The following is a 17,283-nucleotide window of genomic DNA, read 5'->3' on the forward strand; positions in this document are numbered from 1 at the left end:
CATCCTGCAGATCGTTCAGCCTGCTCAGCTCCCCTCCCCAGCACCTCCGCGCTGGAGTCCGGAGTCCATGCAGTGGGTGGGTCATCGTCTCCTGTCGAGTTGGGGGGGTGGTAGTTCCCTCCTCCTCCTGATGGAATGGGGGGTCTTGGATTCTAGCCGGAACGGTCCATTGCCTTTGATCAAACCATGGGCTCCTATCAAGCCCTACCGGGCTTCTTAGTTGCCTAGGGCGAGGCGTGCCAGTTGTTAAAGCACAACCTCCCCTTTTTATTCCGTATGATGTCTCCTCGATCTCCTGGGGATATTCACCGGTTCTGGGGGGTGGGGGGTCTCCGGGGTGCCATTCGTGTTTCTCCAGGATGTCGGTTGTTCGTTGGGAATGACACGGAGATTGGGGGGGTTTCTTTGATATTCTGCCAACTCGTATACACGATGATTCCACGGGCTGTTTGCAATGGGGTGGGGGGCCCATGCACCAAGATAAATTGATCTTTGCCCAGCACATCTATCTTTAAGATCTTGGTGCATGGGCCCCCCACCCCATTGCAAACAGCCCGTGGAATCATCGTAACGAGAATCATCGTATAACCAACGTAAGAGGGAACCTCACACGCAAATAACCAACGTAAGAGGGAACAATAACCAACGTAAGAGGGAACCTCACACGCAAACCACACGCGTCACCTTGCCGTATATTAATAATGTATCGGAGGCCACGGCCAGGTTACTGGCCCCCTATAATGTACAAGTAGCTCATAAGCTGGACCAAACGCTACGGTCAAAAATTATGCGCCCGAAAGACCCCCTCCCCACGATGGAAAGATCATCAGTGGTTTACCGAGTCAATTGCCTGGACTGTAAGAGCCACTACGTGGGGGAGACATCTAAAAGACTCGAGACCCGCCTCCACGAACACAACTTGGCCATCAGAAGAGGTGAGCAGTATTCGCAAATATGGTCTCACATGGCCGAGCAGGATCACCGCTTCGACTTCGAGCATGCTCAAGTTCTCGCTATGGATGCCACTAAAAGTGGTAGACTATTGAAAGAAGCCTGGTTCTCGGCCCGGGATTCTATCAACCGGCATGTTGATATATGCCAGGCACACCAAACACTTAAGGCGTGGCATGACAATCGTCGCGGCAGAAGCTGGGACTGCAGAAGAGATGTGCCTGGAGCCACCACCCCCTGGGACATGGGGGCACAGGGGACGACCCAGGACTCTGCGCACCCCACACGAGAAAGCCCTACCTTTAACCAACAATCGCAAGGGCACCAACGTACCCCCGGTGGATCTAACATGAGGAGAAGACCCCGGAGCAAGATGGAGCGCTCACTGGTTGTGGAAAGAAAGAACGAGAAGCCAAAATGTGGACCGAAGATGGGAGAGAGTTGCGAATGCACAGAGGAACGGGACACAGAGGAACTAGACGGACCGCAAGGGGGAGGATTGCGGGGCATACGGCTCCCCGCGAGTAATACGGACAGGGAGGGAATGGATCGCAGCTGGATCAGGCACCTCCGGGATAAGGAAGCCGTTTGTAGGATGGGGAAAGGCCCCTATAGAATGTGCAAGGGGGGTGAAGGATCGTTAGGTAATATAGATGAGGGTGTTAGAGGAGTGGTGAAAGGTGGGGTGGAGTTTGGGTATGTAGGAGAATGCAAGGAATGGTGTGATGGAAAGTTGAGAGACACACGGACCCTTAGGAATGAAAGGGGTGGGGAGACAATAGATCTAAGAGAGGAATGGGGTGGATGGAGGAATGGAAGCTTGGAAGATGCTAAGGCCCCAGTGAGTGATAGAGAGTGGGGGAAAACGGATCAAAGCTGGCCTGGGCATTCCCATCATGAGAAGGTTAATTGTAGTAGGGGAGAAGCCCCTCGTAGTCCCGTTAGTCCGGACGAAAGACCCTGTGGGGGTAAGTATAGTCACGTAGGAAGAAGGAGACACGGAAGGATGCATGAGGGAGAATGTGGAGGGGACAGAATGGCAACACAAGAGGTAGGTGGGGGTTTGCCGCGACAGGTGGGGCGGCACGAAGGGGGTTGGAGCGCAAGTAAGGGTAGAATGAGTGTTCGTTGTAAGGATGGAGAGTGTGGAATAGGTTACGGGGGGAGGAAATAGGACACGCATGCAATACCGTGACTGGAGGGGGAGAGGAAGGGATCATTCTGGATTCGATGGGGAGACTCGGCAAAGGAAAAACTGCCCGAGAGCCCGTCGAAAGGCATAAGACAAAAAACTCCCATAGAGTGTGTAAAGGGGGCGAAGGATCCCCAGACAGTACGATTGAGGGCGCGAAAGGAGCGGCAGAAGGTGGGCTTGAGCGTGCTGGGGGGGCAGGAGAACGGAACGAGAGATATAATGAAAGATCGGGGGACGTATGTGCCTCCGTGAAGGAAAGGGGTTGGGAAGCGATAGATCGAGGAAAGGAATGGGGTGGATGGAGGAGTGTAAGATTGGAGGCAGGGAGGGATAGGGGATGGGAGGGAATGGATCAAAACCGGCCTGAGCACCCCCGTCATGAGGAGGTGGATTGTAGGAGGATGGAAGCCCCCCGCGGCCCTGACGGCTCGGACAAAAGATCCTATGGGGGTACGAATAGTGGTGTAGAAGGAGTGGAGTATGGAAGCATCCAGGGGGGAGGGGATGATGGTAATGGAATAGTAACATTAGGGATGATAGGGGAAGAGTGGTTGCAGCATGAGGGTTGGCTGGATAAAGGGAATTTGAGGGTAAATAGGGATGGAACGAATGTATGCCGTAGGAATGGAGAGGGAGTGTCGAATGAGTTGCGAGGAGAGGAAATAGGAGACGCACGCAGCGCCTTAACTGGAGGGGGAGAAGAAGAGACCAATCTGGACTCGATGAGGAGACTCGACAAAGGAGAAACTGATCGAGAGCCCACCAGAGACCCCCGGAGGCCTCGTGGGTTGAATAGAGGGGGGGGTAGTAGCACGGATGGGAATGTAGTTGGGGCTAGTAGATATGAGAAGGACCACGAGGGTAGAAGGGGGATCAATGGTGAAATGGATGAGGGGGATGTAGTTATAAAAGATTTGGAAAGAGTAGGGGGTTTGAGTGTGGGTGAAGGTTTAAAAGGAGTGATGGATGGATGCACATGGAGGATACCCGACCAGCAGGGACGACAGCCCTTAACGGGACCACGTACGGGAAAAGGGAAGGACGAGGGGGTTGAAGTGGATGAGAGATGCAAGGGAGAACCCCAGGGGACCCCGGACGAAGATATCCAAGAGCCTCATAATAGTAAACAGGGCAAGAAGGTAAAACGCTTACATGCGGGTAAAAGGAAAGCAGGTACCGCGCAGGAGCGCATATACCGGGGCCCAGTCACGCGATCACGCAGCCGGATGCAGGCACTCGAAAACAGCATATAAACCCTCCCAAAAACCGCCGCAGCAACCCTGATGATGTCGGGAGGGCCCGACGAAAGCTTGGTTGCCTATAATTTCAACAATGTTTTATTGCTTTTAAACTGTTTTTAAACTTTTTAATCGCTTTTAAATATTTTATCTCCTCTTGGTGATCGTGATTAGCTCTATTTCTAGCTATATATATATATATATATATATATATATATATATATATATATATATATATATATATATATATATATATATATATATATATAGTAAGAAATAAAATATGAGCACCAGGAGATTGCAAAACAATTAAAAGTTTAATAAAATATTAAAAACCTTTAAAAGAATTTAAAAAGGACCTAGCTTTCGTTGGATCCTACCAACATCGTCAGGGTACAACTCAACTCAACCCTGACGATGTTGGTAGGATTTTATTAAAACTTTTAATTGTTTTGCAATCTCCTGGTGCTCATATTTTATTTCTTACCATGGATATACCCAGGAGTCACTCGTCTGTTTTTAGTGTTATTTTTAACCATGTATGTATGTATGTATGTATGTATGTATGGATATATGCAATGTTATCTTAATTTTAGATGTCAAAAGGGTCTCTCTCTCTCTCTCTCTGTCCCTCCCTCCCTCTCTCTCCCTCCCTCTCCCTCTTTCTGCCCTTGGTCTGCCAGTCCTCTTCCCCCACTCAGTGTGTTTGTGTGTGTGTGTGTGTGTGTGTGTGTGTGTGAGAGAGAGAGAGAGAGAGAGAGAAGGAGGGAGGGAAGGAAGGAAGACAAGAAAGGAAGAAGGCAGGAAGAATATGGGAAGGAAGGAAGGAAGACAAGAAAGAAGGCAGGAAGAATATAGGAAGGAAGGAAGGAAGGAAGGAAGGAAGGAAGGAAGGAAGGAAGGAAGGAAGGAAGGAAGGAAGGAAGGAAGGAAGGAGCCGGGAGGTGCCCACAGTGGTAGGCAGCCTTGGCTCTTTTATGACTCATGGACTTCAACTCCCAGAATATAAGAGCCAAGGTTGCCTACCCTGCCTGGGCTAAGCAAACCCACCCGACACAGAAACCCCCGCCCGAATCACCGGGGGCTCCCTGCGCTGCCAGTCCCTGCACTGCAAAGCCTGTGGATGGCGAGCCCCGCCCGCTGGGCTGATCCGCACCGGAATTGGCCGCTCCCTCTGAGCCCTGCCCCAATTCCCGGACTTGGCTGTCGCTTCTGTTGCTGCTGTGGTTGCTTTTTCGGGCCGAGGAAAGGCGAAGCGCGGGCGAAGCGTCGGGCCAGGATGAGCAAGCTCAGGCAGCGGCTGGCCAGGGAGATGGAGGGGCAGCGCGACGCCGAGGGCAAGGTAGGGACGAGCGTCTGGATGCGGCGAGGCGTGTTCCGCGCGACGGCGGAATGGCGGGGGGGTTCAACTTAAACTCCCAGAATTCCTGAGCCAGTAGGCAACCTTGGCTCTTTTATGACTCATGGACTTCATTGGATCAGGAATTCTGAGAGTTGAAGTCCACGAGTCATAAAAGAGCCAAGGTTGCCTCCAGAGCAAGAGCGCCGGCCAGGTGACGCCGGGGCCGCTTTGCAAAGAGAAAGCATGGGGGAAAACGGAGGCTTGCCTCAGAGCCGGTAGGTGCCCCTTTGGAGGAGGAGGAGGAGGAGGAGACAGCGCTGTTACTACCCCTGGCGCTCTCTCCCGGGGCTAGGCATCTTTGCGCGGCGGAGTGGCCAGGCACTCGCTCCCTTCTCCTGGCCTATGCAAGTCCCCAGAGAAAAGAGCCTACTCACCTTTCTAACAGTCCGTGCAGTCTGAAGAGAAAGAAGAGGTTTGTGAGCAGTCCCACAAACCAAAGAAGTTCAACCAATCAATTCAAACTTCACAATTTTTTTTGTGAAAAGTTTGAATTGATTGGTTGAACTTTTTAGTCCCATTTTTTTTTGAAATGCATATGGACTGGGAGCCGCAGGAGATGTCTGAAAGAGCCGCATGCGGCTCCAGAGCCGCAGGTTGCTGACCTGTGGTATAGGTTCTCCTGCTTGAGCAGGGGGCTGGACTAGAAGACCTCCAAGGTCCCTTCCAGCTCCTATCCTATCCTATCCTATCCTATTCTAAAACTGACTATTTGGGTTATCGCATTTCCCATGAAGGAATAGAGATGGATACTGAAAAGGTGCAGGCGGTGTTAGAGTGGGCACCCCCCTGCACTAGGAAGCAATTGCAGAATTTTCTGAGTTTTGCCAATTCATCCCTTCCTTTGCCAAGATTGCGTTGCCCATTACCAACCTTTTAAAAACTAAAGGTGATAGTAAGCCTAAACCCAGCCAGCTCCTTAAATGGTCAATGAAATGCCAAAGGGCATTTGAAAAGCTCAAGCAGTTGTTTGCAGCTGAACCCGTGCTCAAACACCCCAACCCTGAGGCACTGTTTGAAATCCAAGCAGATGCTAGTAATGTGGCTGTAGGTGCTGTGTTGTTGCAGAATGCCCAGGGTGTACTGAAACCCTGCAACTACACCTCCAAGAAACTGACACTAAAAGGAGGTGGGCAGTCTGGGAGAAGGAAGGATTTGCGGTGCAATGGGCATTACTAACTTGGAGACATTTCCCTGAGGGGGCTAAACAACCATTTGAGGTGTGGACTGATCATAAAAGCCTTGAAAACCCCAAGAAAATTGTCACCTAAGCAAGTTCGCTGGGCATAGTATTTCAATCATTTTAATTTTGTACTGCAATATATCCCAGGGGGAGAAATTTCATGGCTGATGCTTTGTCTAGATTACTTCAATATAACAGTGATAGACCTGAAGTTGTCTGGCCAGACATCCCTTTTAAGCAGCTAGCTGCTCCAGAGACTACCAGGGCTCAGGGCAAATCAGAGCCTGAACTTCCAAATGAACTGTGTAAGGAATTGAAGGGGGCACTGAAAAATAATGAATAGTTTCTGTCCCACACAAATGACTGCATCTTTCGTGATGGTCTACCATAGGTTGGGGCTAAACTGTATGTACCTTCCAGTTTGAGGGGAACTGTCCTGCAGAAGGCCCTTGATTCAAAATCTGCCAGCCACTTCGGATTTGTAAAAACATTGCACTTGATCAAGCGGCAATTTTGGTGGCCATCATTGAAGAAAGACTTTGAGAGCTATGTGGCTAGTTGTCCTATCTGTGCAGCTACAAAATGGCCTCCAGGGAAACCCACTGGATTCTTGCAGAGTGTGGCTAGACCGTGGGCTCCATGGAAGGGGATATCAATGGACTTTATAGTGGAGTTACCCAAGAGTGGGGGAAATACTGTTATTTGGGTTGTTACTGATCTTTTCTCAAAACAAATACATTTTGTCCCTTGTCCTAGAATACTCTCTGCTAGTGCTCACTAAACTTTTTATCCAACATGTGTATAGATTACATGATGTTCCTGACTACACATTTCTGGGGATAGGGGTTTTGGCAGGAATTCCTTAACTTGTTGGGCTCCGCCCAAGGGCCACTCCCATCATCCGCAAATTAGCAGGGTGTGTGAAAGAGCTAACTTGGTTCTGGAACAGTACCTTAGGTGCTACATTAATTATCAACAAGGTAATTGGGCCAACCAACTGCCTTTTGAAGAGGTAGCTTATAATAATTCAGTTCACAGTATTGAAGAATTTAGCCCTTTCAAGGTAGCTTCTGGCCAGGATTTTGTCCCAATGCCAGAACTGCCCCAGGAGAAGCTCCTTGGTGGAGTAGATTGAGCAATATCAAAATACTTGGCCAGTGACCCTCAAAGCATTAGAAGATGCACATCAAGCCCACAAGAAACAAGCTGATAAAAAGCGGACTAAATCAAAAGAATTTAAAGTGGGTGAGAGTGTATTTGTCCACTAAGTACTTATAAACTACCCAAAAATCAAAGAAATTGGGGCCAAAATATGTGGGCCCATTCACCATGGTAAAAACAGTCAACCCAGTTACAGTGCACTTGGATCTGCCAAAAAATCTTAAAACAAATCCACCCTGTGTTTCCTTGCAGTTTGCTTAAGTCTGAAATTGTGTGTCCTCTTTGCCCTACTCAGTCAATCCGCACAATACCTATTCTCATAGAAGGGGAACAACATTTTGAAATCAAAGAAATATTAGATGCCAGGAAACAATAAGAGAAAATACAATACTTAGTGGCTTGGAAGCATTTCCCTCTTTTGCAGTCTAAATGAGTGGATGCTTGAAATGTTCGAGCCCCTAGGCTCTGAGTGTTTCATAGAAAATACCCGGACAACCCAAGCAGGAATTATGTTCCCTAATCTTTAACTGATGTTAGTTATACTGTTTCCCATTCTATTTTGGAATTTTGCATTGTTTTTCTTTTGTAGGGCTAAACCCGTCGAAGGAGGGCCAAATGTCAGCCAGATCTCTAGTGGTTTTTTTGAGACTTGCTTGCTATCAGCTGCCATGGAAATAGGGGGAGCCTTAGGTATTTGGGGTTGCTTGCTATCAGCTGCCATGGAAATAGGGGGGGGGGCTTAGGTATTCCCAGATACACACTCACACACCAGCACTGGTGTGTGAGTGTGTCTCTGGGAATTGGAAGGAAGGTTTTTACTCTTGAGCTATGGCACTGCTGAATGAGTTAGTTTACACTTCTCCAAGGCCAACCGTTCTGAGACTCGGGAGGCAAGAAACACTTGCAGAGGAGCTGTTTCCCATAACATCTTGCTGGACATTGATTGGACTCTTTGTGCCGGACCCTTGGGTAAAGGGATTTGGGATGATTTGCTATGTGTAACTTGCACGCAGTTTTGCTTCAGATCTTGCCTGCTTTCGCTGCTATCAGTTCTTTCTTAGTAAAAGTACCTCTTCTCTAAATCAAAGGACTCGGGGGATTTCTTTCTTAGGATTTGAACAGAGGCAGTCCTGACACAATTCCTGGATGCCAACCTATGTCCCAGCCCAGCTGACAGATGCACTTACTGCAGGGTGACAAAGTACTGCTCATTCTGAAGAAGGATCAGTATCCCAGAGGCTTTTTCTGCTTTCTCGACCCTGGAAGACAGAATGACAAGGAGGAGACCATTAAGATTTTTTTTAAGCAAAATTTAACTTCTCTTAAGAATGTGTGTGAAATGCAGCTTGTTCCTGCAAACATTCCAAACACTTTCCCAGCCACATTAATAATACAAAGGACATACCTGTTTTTTCCATACATTATTTTTCCTGATACGTATCACTTGCTTGCTTTATTTATCCCATATATGATTTTCTGCAAGGCATGGTCAAAAAAGTTAAGATGGTGACTGTGACACTACAATTAAAGATCCTTCTCAGTTTTTGATCTGTTGTATATATGACCTCACACACAACAACTGCACTGCTGTTGAGCAAAGACTGAGGACACACCAGATCCCACTTATACTAGTCATCATCAAGCCATTCTCTTGCTGGTTATAACTGATAATATTTGATTTTGAACTTCATTCGAAATCAAAATTAAAACATCCAGTCATACTAAAATCCAGAAAAAAACCATAAAACCATAAAAAGATAAACATAAAATACATCAAATAATCTTGAGTATCTTATTCCACATCATGTATCCTCTCAAATTATTCGAATTTTCAAGTTTCCAAAAGGCCAAAGCTATTGATTTCTTCCAACAGGTGAATCTAGAACACGGGTGTCAAACTCGCCATGTCACGTGACGTGTCATAACGTATTGCGACTCTTTTTGCATTGCCGGCAATGGGGTGGGTGCGGCTTCGGTATGATGAAACCGGCCTGCGGGCCGGCAGTTTGACACCCCTGATCTAGTATATTGGTGTTACCACCAAAACCAAGGGCTTCTGCAGCATAGACTTCAATCTGTGAATACAATCATGTTACATGCTTCTGGGCAAGCACCATGTAAATTAGGCTTTTATATATTTTTAATTTTATGTTCTTATGTTTCTACTTATACCCATGCATAAAATCTTACTAATGATGCTTCTGACCCAAAGAAAGAAAGCATAAACTGAGCAGGAATCACGGTTTATTAGCAGCTTGTGGGCTGGATAGGCTAATTGTCAATAGAGGAAGCAATCTTGGACCTGCCCAGCCACGTAGGACTTTATCAGTAAGCTTCATTGCATCTAGAAGTTCATGGGAAGCCTAATGAGTTCCATATGCCAACAAGCAAGAGTTAATAGCCAAGTGCTGCATTCTGAACTAATGGAGGCTTCTGGATGGTCTCCAAAGATATCTCCATGGAGAGCATATTGCTATAGTCTAGGTTCATAGTGAAGATGGCTAAAGGCACTACAATATTGTAAGAGGCACTTGCCTTCACTTGGGTCATAACTATCACACAACCAAAATTAGGCAAAGGTATGGGTCGCCATCTGTCCACGAAGGAATAAAGGTGGATCTTAGATTCCAACTATTTACATGTTCTCATGAGCAGCAGCAGAAGTTCCTGCACTACAAAGAATCTGAAGAGTAAACAATGTATCTCCTTGTGCCATTAGAACTGTATCTTTAATCAAACTATCCAAGGGAAATTGTGAATTAAAAAAACCCAGAACTTTAGCTAAAGTAAAGTGTATTCTTGAAGAAGTACCATTTCCAATACATATCAGAATAAGACAGCTCAACTGTAAGTCTACATATGGAATCCTATTTTATGCACTGCTGTGTCAACAAACAGTAAGATGAAAAAGGAAGAAGCACACCTGTATTTGATGCCCTCTCCTCTTTGCTTCTAAAAAACATCTACTTCAAATAATTAATCTTATAAAACAGAGTCTGACGCCTCAAACCCCATCAAAACTGTCCTCTTATGTGAGCAGGGTAAACCTTCAATCTTACAATATATTAATTTTCATTTCAAATTATTTTAATTATTTAATTGCAATAGGATATTTTTTCCTTGGCCCTGTCTGCTTTTAGGGGTAGGAAGATAGTGCTAAACCAACAACTAGAATAAATCATTGTTTGTAATTCGCACAATGTGTGGTCAGACCATGATTTATTCTTAATTCAGAAGATGGTTTCTTAGTTTTATTTATTTATAAAATTTATTGGCCACCCATCTTACCATAGGATGACTTACAGTTACATATACAGTTAAAACATACAAACTTAAAATCAGACATTAAAACCAAGGACACATGGGGAGGGCAGGGGCGGAGTGGGTGGAGGTGGGATCTATTACTCAATTAACCACCTCAACTGTGCTGTTCCCCCACTGGGGCCCCAAGCCAACTGCAAGAGCCACGTTTTTAGGCCCTTACAAAAAGATAGGAGGGTTGGGGCAACCTCACATGGGGGGGAGATGTTCCAGAAGGCAGGAGCAACAGCAGAGAAAGTCCTCCTCCTGGACCCTGTCAACCAGAATAATCAGGCTGACGGGACCTGCAGCATGCCTCCTCTGCTGGCACAAGTGGTACAGGCCAATCCCAGTGGGGTGAGACATTTAAACTTAAGTCGCTGGTAGGAACTCAGTCATTGTGATTTGTAATTCATAATGCAATGCCTCTGATTTAATTTATAGGAGGTGTTTCAGGATATTCAGGGCTGAGACTGCAGTATATGTCTCCTTAAAGCAGCTGTGTCTGTTTTCAGGAGTAGAAGTTCTCCACAATAGCTATGCAACCCTGGAAAGGACAGCTACTTTAATAAGTTGCACTAACATGTCACATACACATTCCATTGTCTGCATGGTGATGGGATAAGAGAGAAAACACCAATTCTAGGGTGGAACACCTAAAATCCACCTTGGCCCTCCCTGGCTGCCAGTGGGTGAAGAGATACAGATGATGGCATGGGGACATGTCTTCTGTCAACAGTTAATTGACAACTATTGCTACATGTGGTCAGCTTTCCCAGAGCCATATTTCTGTCTGGCTCTGCTATTCAATAAACTACAACCTTCTTTCTAAAGCAGGGCTTTTCAACTGGTGGTACGCGTACCACTGGTGGTACTTTGGCACCTGGCAGGTGGTACGTGACCGTCCTAGAGAAGTGGTATCAGGGGGGAGAGGAATGAGCTTAAGCGGCAGCAGTGCCACACAAGCCCGAGGGAGAGACATCTGGAGCTGCAGGGTTGTCGGGGCTCGGCAGAAGCCCCAGGATCAGCGGCAGGCTCCAGCTGATCGGCGCTCTTGGAAGTTGGAGGTGCGCTGAAGAGAAAAGGAGAAGGGGGAGAGAGGAGAGGATATAAAAGGTTTTGGTGGGAAAAGGCCAGCGAGGGGCTGCTGCACCCCCCCCGGCGCTCGAAGAGGAAGCGAGCGCCCGGCATCCCTGCTGACCATCCCTGCTGATCGCTGAGAAAGGAAAAAGGCAAGAGAAGCACTTCCCTTTCCCCCAGGATGCCAGTGCTCACACGCTCACCATCTTCTCCGTGCACCCCAGGGGGTGGGACAGAGACGTTGTGGAGGGGCCCTCACTGGCTCCAGAGCTGCCCCGTGGATTTAAGGCTGAACACATTCTGGCTTTGATGGCCCCCGCCAGTAGATCAGCGCCACGCCCACTCGCTGACTGGGCCTTGCAGCCACATTTCCCTTTCACTGGGACCGCCCCTGCCTCCATGGGATAGTGACAGCCAGCAGCGCTGGCAACCTCCCCCCTTCCCATCATCCCTTCCTGAGCACGGAGGAAGGAAGGAAGGAAGGAAGGAAGGAAGGAAGGAAGGAAGGAAGGAAGGAAGGAAGGAGCTGGGAAAGGGACTCTGGGCAGGTTTCCCATTTTGACCCCTACCTCGGTCGTTGCCTCTGTCTGAAGGGGCTCTGTGTGGCTCTCAGCTCGACTCTCCCAGACCCGCGCACGTGTTTGTTTGTGTGTGTATATTTGTGAACGTGGGGGGTCTCACTCCTTGCAGCCTCATGCTGTGGCATTGGGGAGGAAAAGAACGGGAGAGATGAGAGAAGCTGCGATGGGAGCTTCTTGGGGTGGGAGCTGAGGGGGGCAGGGCGCGAAGTGATCGGCGGCATGTTGAGAAAAAGAAACAAGTACTCCAAAAAAACAGCTTTCATTAGTTTCAGCCTGCTATCACAAAAGGTCTCTGTTGAGGCCTGGGTTGCAAGGGGTGAGACCCCTCCTGCCTGCACGCATGTACGCACACACACACACACACATCCACAGGTCTGGGAGAAGTGAGCTGTGGATCTGGGAGAGGTGAGCTAAGAGCCACGCAGAGGCAATGACAGGGGGGAGGGGTCAAAAGATGAAGCCTCTGCCCACCACTGCCTGCCTGTTGCCACCTCTGCCTGAAGCCTCTGGCAGTTTAAAAAAAAGGGAGGGAGGGAGGAAGAGGGAGGAAGGAAGGTTATAATGAGAGGGAGGGTCTGAGGGAAGTCCTACCATAGCAGTTGCCCTGCTGCCCTTTTGCCATCCCCTTGTCCCGTCCTCCTGACTCTTCTGGTGGCCTCCCATCCTATCGCTGAGGATGCTTTGGTTACAAAATCGGGTCTCCTCACATGGAGAGGGAGTAGGCCTCCCTCTGACCCACACCCTTTGCCCTCCTGCACACATCATGAGCAACCTGGCCAAGGAGAGCGAGCCAGGCAGCAGCAGCTCAAGGAGGTAAGCGCAGCCCGGCACCCCCTTGGGGAAGGGTGGGCTGAGCTGGGCATTTGCCCTCCACTGCCCAGAGCTCTGGGCAGCCTGCATTGCCGGGGGTCCTCCGCCTGGCCTAAGAGCAAAGGAATCGCCAATGAAGAAATTAAAACCGGTACTTTTTTCCTTTTTTTTTTACGGTTTGTAACATTTTATTACATTATGGAATAAAATACAAAAATACAAAAGCAAATAGTAGGACACAGTGGAGTGGAAAAAGGTGAGGGGGAGAAGGGGAAAAGAAAAGGCATTGACTTCCTACTTCCTCTGTTGCAGTAGAATGAAACATTAACATCAAACCTCAACTTTTTACTTTTCCATAATAGTACTGTATAAACTAGCCATTTCTATAACAACAAATGAATCTAACCAGTAAAACCCAAAATCCCGCCCCTTTTTTTCAGTCATCAAGTTTTTGACACCTTGCTAAGCACTGGTGGTACACGAATATTGTCACATCCTAAAAGTGGTACAATCTGTGAAAAAGTTAAAAAGCCCTGTACTAAAGCAGTCTCCATTTTGTTTATTCCCAACTTGGGCTGGACCCTGATGAAAATTGTTCTTTCAACAGGGTTTTACAGGTCAGGGCGCTATACACACTCTTTGCTCACTTTGCTGTTTGCTCAGTTTGCTGTTCATTTTACAAGGCGAACCCAGAACCGTGGACATTTTGGCTGAAGGCAGCGCGATGTTCGTTATTCAGCTTTGGAAAACGCGTCATCTTAGCCAGACCAGATATTAACTCGGATTGATCCGAATTTGTTTTGGGTCGACCCGGCCTGCCCATGAACGGATCCATCCAGACCGCTTCCCAAACTGGTGGCGGCAAAAGGAGGGCGCGCAGGCGGTAGCACTGCAGCCGGCGGGGATGCCCTTCGGGCCCGCAAACCGGTTCGCGCCTGGCAGACGTCTCACGCTAAACACCCACCTTCTGCTGCTGCGCCAGAGCGCGAAGGCCGGCTGGCCTAGAAGACGCACCGGATTAACAGGAAGAGTCAGCAACCGCCCTTCCTTCTGTTCGGCGCCCTCGCTGCTGCGGCAGTCTCCGGGAAACCGCTTGGGAGGCAGAGGCGTCCAGCCTGGGCGGGGTCGGACGGATTCCGCCTTGCTGCGGCTGCGCGGAAGGCGAGAGGCAGCGCAAAGGGCTCGGCCGGAGGGGGAGAGGTAGCGCCGAATTGTCGCGGTGGGAGGGCCCCGGAGGCCGCGTCCCTTGGGGCCTGTGTGGTCTCGACATTCCCAAGTCGAAAGAGGTCTTCATGCTGTCCGCCCGCTGGTGTGGAGCGCCCAGTTCGGCCGAGCCTTCGCCAAACCCCTAGAGACGCCTCCCGTCTGGAAAGAGCCCGAGCGTATTGCAAAGAGCGGAGAAGGGGGAGCACTGGGAAGCTCTCCTGCAAGCTCGTTTCGGGCAGAGTGGCAACCCCTCAAATAGAACACTGCTATCATGTCACCCCTAGTCCTTTTCATTAGACGTACCCAATTCCTGCAACCATTCTTCCTATATTTTAGTCTCCAGCCCCCTAATCATCTTTGTTGCTCTTCTCTGTACTCTTTCCAAACTCTCAACATTCTTTTTATATTTTGGTGACAAAAATTGGGTGCAATATTCCACCTAATTACGAAGGCGTTCTAAAGCAATAGTAACACTTATCATTATCTTGATTCTATCTCTGTTAATGCAGCCTAGGATTGTATTAGCTTTTTTGGTGGACATCTTCTAATTCTTCTTCTTGAAGGTGACTTTTGCTTAAGCTAGGGGTAGGCAACCTTGGCTCTTTTATGACTTGTGGACTTCAACTCCCAGAATTCCTGAAAAAGAAACTCTAAATCCAGCCCTGGCTGCAGATTTGAATGTGGATCTTGTTTGGCTGTTCACATCCGCCAAATGGAATAATGACCACAGTTCAAATAGCAGGAGCCCTGATCTTTGCCATTTAATTTCACTTTAACAGTTCTAAAATCCATTGAGGGAGGCTAATGGATTGCAATCTCAGGGATGAAAAATCTGGCCAATGAGGAAAGGCTGAGAAATAAAGCAGTTAAAATACAACATTTTCATAGTTAACTTTTTAGGTAGGTTGCCATATGCAGATAGATTCTCTGTGTGAGAAGAGTTTTCCTGCAATACTGCACTTAACACTGTACCACCTGGGCTCCTATTAACATGGCATTGGCTGGATTCAAGATTATACTAAGTCATACAATGGTCAATTTGTATGAGAAGTAAATTCCAGAATTTTATTCTTGGTGGGCTGCACATGGTGCACAGAGACTCATGGCTATGTGAGACCACACAGCACAATTTACTATAGATTGTAAGTTGCATTCCACATTTGCCATTTTAAATGGACACCTACACTATAGAGGCCTTTTTGACAATATCTTTGTTTTATAATGCAACAACCCAGTTGCTAAAAGAGACTGGGTGGAGTAGCAGCATAATCCTGGTTCTTCAGTCATTGGATTGGTTATCAATAGATTTCCAACTGCAATGCAACTACTGATTTTAATAAGTAATGCCTTGCTATGGCCAACACCTATGGCAGAGTTTATTAACATTGGCCACTAAGATGTGTAGACTTCGACTCCTAGCATTCCCATCCATTTCCCTAGTATGTCTTAAAATAGCAAGGTTGAGAAACGCAGCCTTATGGGCTATGCTTTCAGAAATGTTTCCTCCGAAACAGCCCTGGCTTATCCTGTGTGATCAAACTGACAGGGTTGCCGAGGGTCATCACCCTACATGAGTGATTAATAGAAGGCCTGGAGACACTCCTTAATGGTGGCCTCAGTCATAGTCACAGACCACCCTTAAGCCTTCTATAATAAAAAGACTAACTTCTGTTGGGCTTTGGGTAAGCATTAACTTAGAGTAGAATAGAGCTGAAAGGGACCTTCTTATCCTCACTCTTAGGAACTTTCTCCTTAATTCCAGGTTGCTTCTGTCTTTGATCAGTTTCCAACCGTTGTTTCTTGTCCTGCCCTCTGATGCTTTGGAGAATAATTTGACCCCCTCTTCTCTGTGGCAGCCTCTCAAATACTGGAATACTGCTATCATGTCACCCCTATTTCTTCTTTTCTTTAGACAAGACAAGCCCAAGTCCTGCAGCCATTCTTCATATATTTTAGTCTCCAGGTCTTGGATCATCTTAGTTGCTCTTCTCTGAACTTTTTCCAAGGTTTCAACATCTTTTTTGCAGTATGGTGACCAAAATTGGATGCATTATTCAAGGTGTAGTCTCACTAGAGTTTTATAAAGTGATACTAATACTTAGTGTGATCTTGATTCTATGCCTTTGTTTATGCAACCCAGGATTGTACCGGTATTAGCTTTTTTGGCTGCTGTTGCACATTGCTGGCTCATAGTCAAGTGATCGTCCACTAGGACTCCAACGTCCCTCTCACAGTTACTGTTTTTCAGCCAGGTCTCACCTAATCTGTATTTATATCTTTGATTTTTCTTGCCTAAATGTAAAACTTGGCTTTTCTCCACATTAAAACTCATTTTGTTGGATAGGGCCCATTGTTCAAGTTTGTCAAGATCTTTTTGAATCCTGAACTTGTCTTCTGGGGTGTTGGCTATTCCTGCCAATTTAGTGTCATCTGCAAATTTGATGAGTTCCCCTTCTGTTCCCTCATCTAAGTCATTAATGAAGATATTGAAGAGTACTGGGCCTGACTTCCGGTGGTGACTGCCGTGCCGATGGCAGCTTCTTTTTAAGCTGTCCGTCCCGGGGATGCGTTAAAGCCTGAAGGAACGGTGTTCAACAGCTGTTCTGCGGCTTGGAGCCTCTCTCCCCGAGTGAAGGGGAGGAGGTGAGCTTTCCTGGATAGAGGTCGAGTTCCCTAGTTCTCTAAAAAAAGTTTTTGGGAGAACGAAGGTGAGAACTCCCTCGGAGTCTGGGTTTTCTCTGCACCTCGGGTTGCCTTTGTTCTTAGGAACAAAGCTAGACGCTGCTTCCACATCTGCTAATTAAAGAGACCATGAGTAAAATTAAAAAGCAGACAGAGCTGAACAGGAGGATTGGAATTTGGATAATTTGAGATTTTAACTCAGAAAATAAACAAGTATCTTCTTCATCTATGATTTAAATTAAAAGAAGAAGAAAAATATGGCCGCGGAAAGCCGTTTCTTTGTTTGAAATGATACTTAAGAGACTTTCACTTTTACTTAGTGTTTAAGTGAAGACAATGAAATAATGTAACAGATTTCGCTAGCTTATGTAAAGTGCAAGTTTTCTTTTTTTATATATATATATATTCTGCAACTGTTGCTTTTACAAGATTATACAAGATTTATAAGAAGCGTTTTTTTTTAAAAAATGGCTTCAAAACGCCTTGGAATTTCTGCG

The 17,283-nt window shown here is 47.2% G+C and overlaps 1 protein-coding gene across 1 annotated transcript in view; it reads right to left on the reverse strand.

The window, feature by feature from the left end:
- The window catches only part of CC2D2A (coiled-coil and C2 domain containing 2A), a 192,217-nt gene extending 178,204 nt beyond the window's left edge, over positions 1 to 14,013 (reverse strand). The window contains exons 1-2 of the mRNA XM_029284512.1: positions 13,863 to 14,013; positions 8,315 to 8,386 (exon numbers count right to left, since the gene is read on the reverse strand). Of these exons, the coding sequence (XP_029140345.1) occupies positions 8,315 to 8,339 (25 nt within the window). The 5' untranslated portion in view covers positions 8,340 to 8,386; positions 13,863 to 14,013. The remainder of the gene's footprint in view (positions 1 to 8,314; positions 8,387 to 13,862) is intronic.
- Between the last annotated feature and the right edge of the window lie 3,270 nt (positions 14,014 to 17,283).

This window comes from Protobothrops mucrosquamatus, unplaced genomic scaffold (genome assembly GCF_001527695.2).
Source record: "Protobothrops mucrosquamatus isolate PMUCROS unplaced genomic scaffold, P.Mucros_1.0 scaffold670, whole genome shotgun sequence".
Classification (NCBI taxonomy): Eukaryota; Metazoa; Chordata; class Lepidosauria; order Squamata; family Viperidae; genus Protobothrops; species Protobothrops mucrosquamatus.